This window comes from Choristoneura fumiferana, chromosome 5 (genome assembly GCF_025370935.1).
Source record: "Choristoneura fumiferana chromosome 5, NRCan_CFum_1, whole genome shotgun sequence".
In the NCBI taxonomy this organism is placed as follows: Eukaryota; Metazoa; Arthropoda; class Insecta; order Lepidoptera; family Tortricidae; genus Choristoneura; species Choristoneura fumiferana.
In genome coordinates, this window is record NC_133476.1 from 15,158,468 (window position 1) to 15,171,278 (window position 12,811).

The 12,811-nt window shown below is 40.4% G+C and overlaps 1 protein-coding gene across 1 annotated transcript in view; it reads left to right on the plus strand.

Annotated features, from left to right (window-relative positions):
- Positions 1-12,811, plus strand: part of Rbp6 (RNA-binding protein 6) — a 622,038-nt gene that overhangs the window by 593,945 nt on the left and 15,282 nt on the right. The window contains 3 exon segments of the mRNA XM_074088132.1: positions 4,099-4,183; positions 6,075-6,107; positions 7,049-7,129. Of these exon segments, the coding sequence (XP_073944233.1) occupies positions 4,099-4,183; positions 6,075-6,107; positions 7,049-7,129 (199 nt within the window).

Sequence of the window (12,811 nt, forward strand, 5' to 3'; positions counted from 1 at the left end):
TACATAGATACAGGCAAGAAAAAAAACCGACGGCAAATAAGTTTGTGTTATAACGAATTTCTTAATAAAAACATATTATTAGTAAAATATTTAAATGTATGCTGACGGATTGAAAAAAAAAACAATACTTAACCCTATTCTGGGCATAACGCATTATAGTGACCGCATAAATAAACATAAATATTCGATTAACAATATGGTACAAAATCAATTGACGTTAATGACAATTTTATTCGTTTTTAAATTAATCCCTCATAAATAAAAAGGTTAATAAATTCGCGGGGCCTGGAAAAGGGCTAAAAAGTAAATTTCTCAAGTTCAATAGAATTATCAGAATCACATTACACAGTAGCATCGATAAGAAAAGAAACATAAATTCTACGTTCATACGTTCAACAAAGAACTAGCCATTAAAATGCCCGTATTTTTCTCAAGCACCTCTTTAAATTATCACTGCATTTTAGGATTGTCTTTAGAAAACTCCTGGTTACCTCCGGTTCCCACGTTCGGCTTCCGTTTAGCGGCAATCAGGGCGAGGCCTGCGACGCGCTCTGTCAATACGGAGGCGAGAGGTTTCCTTGATAAACTTATCTAGCACCCCCTCTCCCGGCTCCTTCGACCCCCGCACCTACCCCCCGACGTCTGCGTTTATCTCTCACGTATGTTCTGCACGCTACGCCCGCACCACATTACTCTCCCAGAATGCGACGTTGGTTTCTTGACTTTTTATCAGTGCGTCGAGTCCCCATTACACTGTAAAATTCCGACATACATGATTTACAACTCGTATTAGGCAAATTTGTAAGTTGTTGCCGAGCCAAATATTATTACTTTAACAAATTCAAATAACACATCAGTTCGAAGTTTCACCGAAAGAAACCGGAAAGTATCAGATGTCACTATAACGTCCACCGATTTATATTCGTTTTGAAATGGTTGCTATATTTTATCCTCTAAGTCGTCTATTTGGCCGGATGCCCGAAGACCGCCACAAGAATTTCAAAGGATACAGAAATTTCAGTACAAGAAAACAAATGCGAAAATCTTATGAAATGCAGTTAACGTCAACACACATGCGGTTGGTTCGCACTGGTACGCGTACTTGAGTCGAGAAAGTTGGTTTATTTTGCAAGTTCTTACATCGCGCCACGCTCTAGAGGAATCCGGAATAATATCCCGTGTAGCTGGACTTTGTGTCTCGAACGTAAAGCCGCGCTGGCCGTGACGGAACGGACCCGAATCACTCGGTACACTCGCCTCCGCCGCATGCCCACTGTAGCATTTTACGACGGCTCCTTCGATCACTTAATCTCAGTGTCTTTTGTTCCAAAGGTCCCCGTTAGGAGCAGGGCCGGCAATAACTCATCGGTCCCCGCAATATACAGCCAATACGCGAATTAATAAAATTCGACTCCGGCTTGGATCTACTTAAACGCACCCCAGGGCTTTTTACTCGCAAAACTCCTGAGTATTTTATTTCTTCGTTTTTATTTCGACGCTTTTTTATGTTCGACGGCAGGTTCGTAAAGGTGAATGAAAAAAACATCAACCAGCGCCCAATTGCTTCCGCAAGCTCCCAGAGAAGCAAAAAATGCGCAATAACCAAAATGGTTACGAAAAAAGGATAAAAATGCTGCTTTAATTGTACTGCTATACAGTAAAAAAAAATACATACTTTTATATGTAATGACATTCTCGAAAAGGTAGGCTGAATCTTTCGCAATCGACGTTATTGACATCACTGTTTTACCTTAAAAGGCTTTCAACCAGAACCAATCGAGCGAAAATTTAATGACTGCTTTCAGATTCGTATTAATTCACCTTCACACGCGAATGTTCAGTGAGTGTGGTGGAGCATATAACGCGATGTTTTCCTGCGAAACAATTAAATTTCTCATACGTCGTTGGGATTAGCGTGCAGAGTTTCTGGGCGAGAGGGCGCGGGTGCGGCGGCATTAAGTTGGGCGCGTCGAAGCGGATTTTAAGTTCGCTCGGTTAAACCGGCATCTTCGCGTCGCCATCAGCAGCATCGAGGAGCACTCGATCCGTGTCGGATCGATACGTCGCCTACCTAGCGGGAGCTAAATACAATTTACCTTTGTTATTTTTCGTGTCATTTAACTGCGTCGCGATCTCAAACGCTCGATCGGGATTGCGAACTCCGATGCGAATTGTTTGTGAGCTTTTGTTTCTCGCTCGCCCGCCAGCGACGCGACATCAATTAACGTCGGGACCCCGGCTGAATTTTCTTCGTGGCTGCCATTGTAGGTAAATTTAAAACGGAATCATTTTCCGCTGAGTAATGCTGCATACCTACGAGACTTCTGTCAGGTCACGGTCTTTACGTCACTACATCCTACGCTTAATTTCGGGCTTATAAAATAAAGTGGGATCGTTACATTTTAACAAATCTCAAAAGCCGTGTCTTAGTTTTGAAGTGAAGTGGCATTTATCTGGCATGTCCCCTAGGTTGCGTGCTGCCGAACAAATGGAGGGTGGGCCCAGTACTGGCGGCCGCCACTGGCGTAGGCGCCAGTTCATTTGTAAAGCTTTATCGGACCTGACAAATGGCGACACTCACTATTTTTATGTCGCAGACGATCGAAGAATACCGTTCATGTTACGGAACGATTTAGCTCTGTTTCGTATTGTTCAACTTTTGTACGGTGCAACTTTGATACGAGATACGAGTACACAAACTTGCCTATACTCGTACGGCTCTCGAATGTGTTTGAAAAACTTCCGTGTTCACATATACGTACGTACCTACCTAGCTACATGTTCACGTATACGCGTATTATTACTTAAAGCCGGGGGTAGTTTCAAACTTTAATTTTACGTGTTGATTATTCTGCTTTATTTAGACATAAAACTTTGCGGAAAGACACTCATTTCAGTGACGACCCGCGCTCACTTCCACGCGTTAATGCAAGAGCACGTAGTTCCATGTCAGCGTAGAAAGTTTTGCAAAGTGCACAAAGTGCGCGAACGCCGTGGCAAAGCCTTCATTTGTCGGCTCGTGACGTCCTTGTGACAAATGTGGCCGCGAATTACCGCGCGCGCCTGCCCCGCTAGTGACTGCACTGCTGTGAAAAATGTGACTAGCAAGTTTTTACTTGTCTATCAATAGACACAGGATAACTATTCATCAGCAGTAAAAACTCTCGTTTAAATGAAACATAACTTCGGCGCGGGAACGGGGGAGAATTAAGTAAGTGATTTATCCTACTGGCTTTAACATAATTTAAGCCTATGTACTTTTCTGTAACGATGCTACTTGGTAGCGAAAATTCTATTGCTAAAGGTTTGGGTTAGCGTAGATTGGGTAATTTATACTTGCCTCCTGCCCTCCACCTCGGGGGAAGGGGAGATACAAGCACTGCAGAGAGCCATCCTGTTCGTTAAAATTACTTAATGGATCGATTAAGCGTTGGGTTTAATTATTTGGTATACCTAAATGTAATTTAGAGGAAACGACTGCGCGTATAGTTACCAACTATCTGTTCGTATGTTAATGAAGCAGGATTACATTTATGTCGGTAAAAAGCAAATTGAATAAACATTCAAATCAATGAAATTAATCCTCGTAGTCAGAAAAGGTTAAGTCTTACTTAAACCGAACTTTTTCAATCAATTTAACCTATGAAAAATCATAATAAAAATAATGATCTGTGCGCGACTGTATACTTTCGCTAAAACGTTGAAACATTTGTTTACTTAGTTACGAAAGAAAATACGTTCTCTTAAATATAATTTTGAGAGCAATTATCAAGACATTGGTTAACTAACAATAAGACTTGTTACATAAATTCTTAACAATTGTTTCTGATTTCGTAAAATTTGTCCTAGTGTATAATAAGCATTTAATGATAAGCTCCTTGACTTGATAAAGCGAATTAAAATTCAATTTGTGAGTCGAACCGTGAAGCATAACGGATTGTCGGCCGGCTTCGTCGCCCCCTTTCTTCCATAATTCTGCGAGGCTCCCTCTCCGAGGCAGCATTTTCGCTATTCTGCGAAGTCAATTGTTAAGCAGCCTAACCTCCGCCGAGAAGCAATTAAAGGGCTCGATTTTAAGTCGATGTGTTTTTGTTTCAGGTGGAATGCAAGAAAGCACAGCCTAAGGAAGTCATGCTCCCAGCGAATCTGGCGAAGACGAGAGCTGCCGGTCGCGGCGCGTACGGTGAGTTGCTTGGCGGCGCTGCGGTAGCGGGCGCCAGCGGCATTCGGTACACTCCTTACCCTCTCCCGGCGCCCACGCAGCTGCTGGTTTCGGGCGCGGGCGGCGGATCGGCGCACGCGGCCGCTTACCGCCGTGCGCTAGCCGCGTTGCGCCCGTCCCCGCGCCCCGCGCGCCCTGCGCTGGCGCAACTTGCCCTCCCTCCCCTCACCTACTCCGTTTCGGAACTCCTGGGCGCTCACGCCCTGGACATCCCAGCCCTATACTCCCCCCTCACTCATGCCACACTCCCAGCTGCTCTGCCCCTCTGATCCGCGATCCTCTTCCAGCAACATCCGCACCACCCGTTTTAAATGATCCAGCATTATTTCTCGCCCCATTAGAAACTATTCTTCTCCGCTCATCCTAGCGGCAATATTCGTCTATCCATTCCTTGTTATTTCTTACATTCCTACGTTTCTTTCTCCTACCGAAGTGACAAAGTTTATACCTCTACTGTAAGGAAACTGATAATATCCAAAGTGTCTTATTTTAGTAAATGCCATTAGTACATCAGTTAGTTAGCAGATTTTCGAAATGTGTACTAACCAGAATTTAGAAGAGTCATAGAAAGAGTTCTGATATTAAATTATACAAATTATCATCTTGCTAAATATAAAGTAGTAAAACTGGAACAATTTTAAATTAGGGTGATATTATAGCAATATTTTTCTACCAGGTAGTAGGCGCTTACTTATATTTGATTTGACTATAGATTTTTATAAACACTGAGCCTGGTATTTTTCATATTCTTAAGTAGCTTTAAATATGAAATATTTTGGAAAGAGCCTATTGGCTCGGTCAATCTTGCCAGTTACCTGTCCATCCATGATAACTTACCTTCTAGCGCACAGAATCTGTTACGCCATTAATTGCGGAAATTGGTGAAGTCATTTTCTAAATAATATTTTCCTAACTGATATTCTTATTATTTAGCTTTTTACTATGACTATAGCTTTACAGTTTGATGTCGGCTTTCAAAAATATGTATGAGTGGAAAACACGAGGTATATTATCTGTGAATGTTATGCGTTTTGTGGAACACCTAGATGAATAGGAGTATCTGTTTTATTAACTAACCTATTATATAATTATAATGGTAAGACCTTGAAAATTTAGTATTACGTACTTAAAGCATCGTTATATGTATTTATAATCACATAATGATAGACTTTAATGACTACTTTAGATATTCACTATTTATTATTATTATTTATTCTGTGCTTTATACCAAATTGAGACTAAACAGATGTTCACTATTTGTTTTATTTAGTTATGTAGATGTATTTTTCCAACTTCTCTTAAACTGTTTCTAAAACAGTAACTTTGCAAATATTACATTGAATTTGTTTGATGATCGTAGCTTTCGTAAACTAATAGAATTAATTTGTATTAACGTTCTATGTAGGTAAACGGTAGAATCTAGATTAATAAAAATCATTTCCAAAATATTTAAAATCGTCTGTTTGTTTAACATGTTTAGCCGTAGACTAACAATGTGTAGAATAGATTAACATGTTAAATAAGCTACTACATCATCTTTGATGACAAAACTAACATTCCCCTGGCTCTGTCGCCGCCTCCACAACATACTACTTGGTGGCAGAACACTGCTGAATGAGTGCATAAACAGAGAACATTCACTAAAAATTTAATACCCACTCTGTAGTTAAAACTACTAGATATTCAAATTTGAATATATTATTATGTGTAATGGTTAGCAAAATTGTTCGCCAAGCAAAATAGTGTCTCCTGGCACATTTATGTCAAATAACTCTTTATTAAATATACTCAATTTGACATATATCTAAGTGTAAGAATCGATCGATTTATGTAAATGTTTTTACATTTCTAGATTTCATGTGGTCATTGGGTGCTCTTCCTGACGGTAAGTTAATATGCACATTTTATTTCCCAAGTCACTTCATACTGCTATTCCTGCATATGTCAGATCACTTATCATTGGAATGAACACGTCCTTTATGGCTCTCGATGAACTTTTCGACGTCGATTGTTGAACTTGTCCTAATTGGGGGTACGAAAATGGATTATGGCAGTAATAATTAACTCGGCGAGTCAGCTTAAGCGTTAGTAGGTGTTAGTACATTTAATCAATGAATTATCAAACAAGCTCGTCGTGGCGCGCGGTCGCGTGCACGTGATGGATCGCAAGGCCTGACAGATACACTATTTTGATTGGCAATAATATGATAAACGATCCGGTGTAGTAATCATATCAACCGCTGTGGACGGGTCCTGCTATCATTCATCTCATATTTTATATTTAACGGACTGTGTTGATATCGAAAATGTTGATAACGAAGTAGTATTCATAGTACATTTTTAATGCAATTATAAGACCGTTGTTTATAGTTGTTTATTTTGTATTAATGTCATGTTTTAAAATAGTGTAATTTACATTTCTTTGGTAAATCGATTCATATAGATAGTGTTGTTAATGACATGCAGTAGGCATTGTTGTAGCTGTTTAATGAAGCCGTCGTTACTCCACTTACAGTGTGCTACATGAAACGTTGTTTGCAAAATATATTCTGCTGGACATTGTCCAAAACGATGTCGTACGATGAAGTACGTACGGTTCACCTATGTCTTCAGTGAGACGGCTCTATTTTAGAATTGGGCCACCAGGACAAGTGTTAGGAACACACCGCAACTTCATAACGGTCAAGGAAAAAGTTTCGTCGACGCATTTGAATAATCGAATGGAGTGTTTGAAAGAAAGCATGCAACCCGATAATTAACCTTTGCTTCTCATGCTGGAGTGTTTTTTTGTTGGTAGTTGTTTAATGTTTTCTGTTTGTTTCGCAGGTTTCCCCGCAGCATACGCCGCCTACGCGGCAGGACGTAGCTATTCGGGCTATCCTAGCTTCGGGCTGCCATATCCAGCAGGTAATCCCTTGACGAGCTTGCACCACCAACTGTCCGGCAATCACTACCACCACTTGGCGACACTTCTGCCTTACCACCCGCTCGAGCTGAGTGGTGTTTACAATGTACACGCCATGCATCTGTGAACTCGCGCCTGCGACAATGCATTCCACTAACCGCTAACTTCTACGACGGCAACGATTCTGTAAAAACGTCCTTCGTATACATACAATTTGCTCGATACACCAAGTATTACTATATGCCTATCAAAAGTTGTATGAGATAATCACATTTATTGGTAGTTAATTGTTTTTTATCTTTTTTTTTCGAATCGTTGCCGTATATTTCTTTTCCATTTCTTTTCCTCGTCATTTAAACAAGTCACCCACATGATTAACAACGCATATGAGCACTTATTCTCGTAATTAACTGTGGTGACTACTTCTTAACTTTCGCTTACAACTAACTTGCCTGAAGGCAAAAGTTCGTGTGAACTCCCACTAACAACTTTACTAACAATTTAACACCCCTAACAATGACTGAGCCATCTAGATAAATCTGCCAAGCCGTCAATTACAAAACGTCCATGTTTTGAGAAATGCTGTTTTATTGTTTATCTTCAGAATTTTGTCTAGAAAATCCGGCCAATCGCGAGCGCCTCGCTCGATATTTACCGACGAGTCGCCCTAACGATTCTCAAATGCTACGCGTCGTGCAAACACTCTAGCGCAAATACCCTGTTTGCCTTCGCTCTACACGCCTCCCCGCGCCCGCGTCCGCCGCGCCGCTCGCACCGGACTAGTATGAGTATCGCGCCATCGTCGGCCCCTCATTAACAGCAAAAGCTTTTAAAGAGATTTAAACAGATTCAAACAAAAGTACTGAAAAAGTGACGTCCTTTTTGTGGTGACTTCTATGTAAATCTCGGTACGGACAAAAAAGAATTTCAACTAATTAAACGTAGTCCTCCTGAGGCTGGTAGCCGAGCCCCTCGAATGAGACCAGAATGTTAATTTCGCGTGGTTCTTGTAGTACTTTTGAGGTCAGTTAGTTCCATTGGAAGGCGGTTCTACGCAGGGCGCGGGTGGGGGTCTCCTAATAAGTGTCGTGGCAGAGCACAGCTGCACAAATACTCTCCTCGTTATTTGTCCACACTCCGCGCTTGAGCCGCCTTCGCCCCGCCATAATTGCGCCACTAAGCTTTGACTTTACACTTTTTTTACTCCAAAACGCTGTTCAGCATACGGAATCTGAAAACGCGGACGCAATTGAGAATTCTAGCTGAGGGAATCGCGTATAGACCGTGGCTCAATCTGTTCGGTATTGCGGTTTGTTTGGAGGAGTTGGCTGGTGATCGATGTTATCGCAGCAGAGTCGGTGACCGCGCTTAGGGAAGTTTTTCGTTCGTATTACCAGTCGTACAAATTGTTCCGCGTTAATTACTTTCGAGTGAACGTTTTACGGCACGCGAGACGGACGTTTCTAGCGGCCGGTTCATAAAAATGACACTGATTGTGGGCGTTGGTTCAATTGTAAATATAATTGAACAATAGAGCGCTCCAATAATTACACGGGCAACCGTACAAACCTTTTTGTTTAATGGCCTTATCGAATGCGAGTCAGCCGCGTCGCGCCGATCGGCTAGGATAATCCGAAAAGATTTTTGACGGGCTTTCGGATGGGTGAGGTAATTTTTGGATGTGTTTTTTTTAATTAATGAATGCAATAAAAATCGAGGTTCAAATTCGAATTTCGTAGGTAATTTTCATTGATTTTGGGAAACATGTTCCTTGTGTCCGACAACCGGGCCGGCAGCCGTGGCCGGCGTGCGTGCGCCGTGCGTCAACGCATAATTAATGTTCGTCCATTACGGCCATTAGCATTCCTCCGCCGGCGCACCAGCTTATTGGTAACGTCATCTACAGCAATATTTAAGTACATAATAAATTAATTACACCCCCAGACATGCATTACTCTGCTGAAATAATAATGAGATCGATGGCATGCGCACCGGCTTGTTATCATCAATAATATGGTAGAGAACATGTTGACACTATTGCGGATATATATTACAGATGTTTTAACAATTTCATAAGTCTGAAGTATAATGGCATCTCAATATTGTCTAGAATAGATTTCTGAAAAATTCTGATATCAAATACCACATAGTATATCCTATAAATTAAACAAGGCTTCGTTCCACTTATATTTTCATACATATTCTGAGCTGCCAGAAAAGATGCGAGCCGCAAGGGCATAGTTTACACATAGTTCGCACCACGATGGCAAATAACTCGGTGAAAATTATTATACCCTACTATGAGCTTGCGCAACTACAATCGAGAAGAGATTTAGTTAGTACCTACAGACAGCAAGAAATGATCTACTTAAATACATGTTTACTACAAGTTTTACGAATCTTTAAAAGAGTGCATTATTAATGAAAACTTGAAATTTACTGAGGATATGTGTGATACAAAACAAATCGAAAATACGTAACAGCCTTTCTGTGGCGGTACCTACAGCGTACAAAGGCTCTATAAGATTAGTTGGTTTTTAGCCTTCTTAGTCACAAACCTTTAGATAAATACAATTAAGATTAGCGTTGGATCTTAACTCATTTTTCTATTATACGATAGCCATATTAACGTGTATCTAGAGGCAATAGGCACCTATATATAGCACGTATAGTCTCAGCATAATCAAACTAATCTTCAACGTAGGATGGTAGTTCGTAGTTTGAATTTTGAATAGAATCTAGGAAAAAAATAGTGATGATACTGCAAATTTAGTCTTTTTTAGTAATCGAGTTTCAGTAGTTTCACATTCTAGGGACCTATGTCCCAGTGCATGCATACGGAATGGCGGTATACGGCCGCACCGTACTTTTGTACAATAAAATGAATAAAAAGTCATTTGTCATAGTCCACATCGCTTTGTACATTACCCAACAATAATTTTACTCGTTCACCGCGAACAGCAAATTACAAACGCTGTGTAATTTAAAAGTGTTTGAAGGATCGTTTCTTTACTTGAATTCTAATTCAAATTGTTTTTAATTTTAGAGCGACACAATTAATTCAACAAATTTGCAGTATTATTACAGGTCACGATTTAGGTCTTTCTTAATCTAAGAATTACAAGATAGATAAATAAATAATATTCTAGATAGATAAGGTAGCTAGTAGTGGGTTACTTGATAGCAATTAATTTGAGATTACTAAGTTTAGAGGATGAGTAACTAAGATATATTTAGCGGTTCTGTTGCGTAGCCTCCGTAGCTTAGCTTAGTTTAGCGACTTTTCTTGTTTTCAATATTGAAACGTATGTACTTAAATAAACAATTTATCGAGCTTGATAATATAATTTATTTTTATCTTATCCAGTATTCGCTATAATAAATTTAAAATAATAATGTACATTTCGTTTCAAAGTTATTTCTCTATTACAATTATATTTACACGGCTTATAAATAATAAAATGATTGATATAGATATTTATTGTTACTGTTGTATATTTTGAATGCTATTTTATGCTATCTTCTTCGTGTTATTGTTGTTATAAAATGGTTGATTGTATTCATGTAACGGTGCAACGAATTTCGGGAGCAGTAAAAACCGCTCTCTATCGATTAATTAAAGTAAATGTAAATTTTTTGTGGCAAATAACCAGCGCTTACCAATACCTCACTCCTCTCATCCACTCCATGGTTGAGTGGTGGAGATGTGGTGGAGATAGATCCCTTTAAGAGATTAGCTTGCCTTTGTACATGTATCTTAATGTTGGTCAGTTGTGTTGATTTCTTTATTTTGTACAATTAAAGGTTTACATGCATACATACATACCTCGCATTATTTTTTGTCAAAATTTAACGTGTGATATGGAAGTTATTATTACATAACTATAACTTTATATTTGATCTAATCGCGACCGAAGTGTGCGACCGTCCTTATCGCCATCCTCTAAACTAGTCATAAACATGTCAGTAAGATATTATATAATGTAATTATAAATATAAGTACTTAATCTACCAAATAATTATTTAGATATAATGATCATGTGATGTTTCGCCCGTCACATCACAACCAAAGGTACTATTGAATACCAACCCTAGATTTTTGTCAGATCGCTCACCGCACAGTCAGAATGTCTACACCGTTTTTGAGTTCCCAATGCGTGTTTAGATGTACTAATGCGAAATGAAATATTAGTAAATAACCGTATGTTTGTGATAGTTTGATTGAATCAATGCGCATAGCACGTAATGACCCTTTCCCCGCATCGTGGCAGTGCGTGATACAGATAATTTGTATACAAAGCCCAATAAAGCCAAGTCTATCGTTCCGTGTCTGTGCGTGCAAACAATTTTAAATACCCCGAAAACAGTAAACAGGAAACTATCAATTCCAAGTTTCCCCATAAAGATTCGATGAGTGGAGCCCGGGTGATATTCCGCTTTTTACACTGCTCCTAGTCGTAATGATATATTTTGGCAACTTTTGTTTTTTCCTTCTGTGTTCATTTTTGAGTAGATAGTTGCGAAAGTTGCGAAACACATTTCGTTTTTTGTAATATTTCTGTTGATTTATTTGCACACGTCTGAGTTGGTTCGGGCCTTCGGGCCCTCGGTGGCTGCGTGGCCGGCTTTGTAGCTTTTTTTTTATTTTGTTGCCGCAGGTGTGCTAGGAGTTATCCCGGCGGAAAGTCGACTCTTGGTCGGCGGCGAGTACGTTAGCCCGGCCGTGCTCGGTCAGAGCTCGTAGCGCGACGCCGGTGCACTCCCGAGCGCCCTCGACGTCACTTTACCGGTCTCATCTCTTACCCGAAACACCCCTTTACGGCTCCCGGATATTTAAAAAACACAAATAAACCTTTTCACGAACGAATAGCTCTTTGGTATTACGCCCTCCATCCTTCCTCTCGGACCGCGGCCATGGAATGCAATGTCGCAAAACTAAAGGTTTATAAATAACTTGATCCTGCCCGGATTCGCAGATGCGTGCCGGTGATCGCCCGACTAGGCTTGCCCATACAGCCCGTTGCAAGGTTACTTGAACGAATTCACGTCGAATTTAATCAGGAATTGCGGTCTCCCTCAGGAAGTCATACCACTTATACGAATATTTAGGGGAATAATTTAACACGTCGGCAACGGCGCTGAATATGTAAACTTTTTAATGTAACACATGTGTCAAATTCATAATTCAATAAGTCTACTTTATAATAATAAGTCAATAGTAATGTTCTTATCGCTGTTCTAACATATCGTCTTATATCATTAATCGTAAGTTTGTCATATTGTGAAGTCGCTATTTTTAAAATAAAGGAAATTGCCATTGTATAAGCAAAAACGTTTTATCGTTTATTGTCCGATTGATCGTTCTGCAATCGAGGTCGATCGCGGCCTCTCTGATTTACTTACATTCGTTCGCATATCGATTGCGACCAAAATAACTGGAAGAGATAGTGTGTTAGTGAGCAGTTGGCTAGCGTGTGGCGAAGTTTGATTGCTCCTTACGTGTGTGTATGTAGGGTACGGGCCGCGGTCGCGTTTCCGATGTATTTTTTTAACGGTGGCTTTCATTTTCTGACTCATCCAATGCGGCATACGCAGCGTGGTGTCCGCGGCGCGCCGCTGCCCCGCCGGCCGGTAAGCGAGCCCCGAGCTGCATGTACTAGCGTCGCCACCGTCCGTAGTGACCG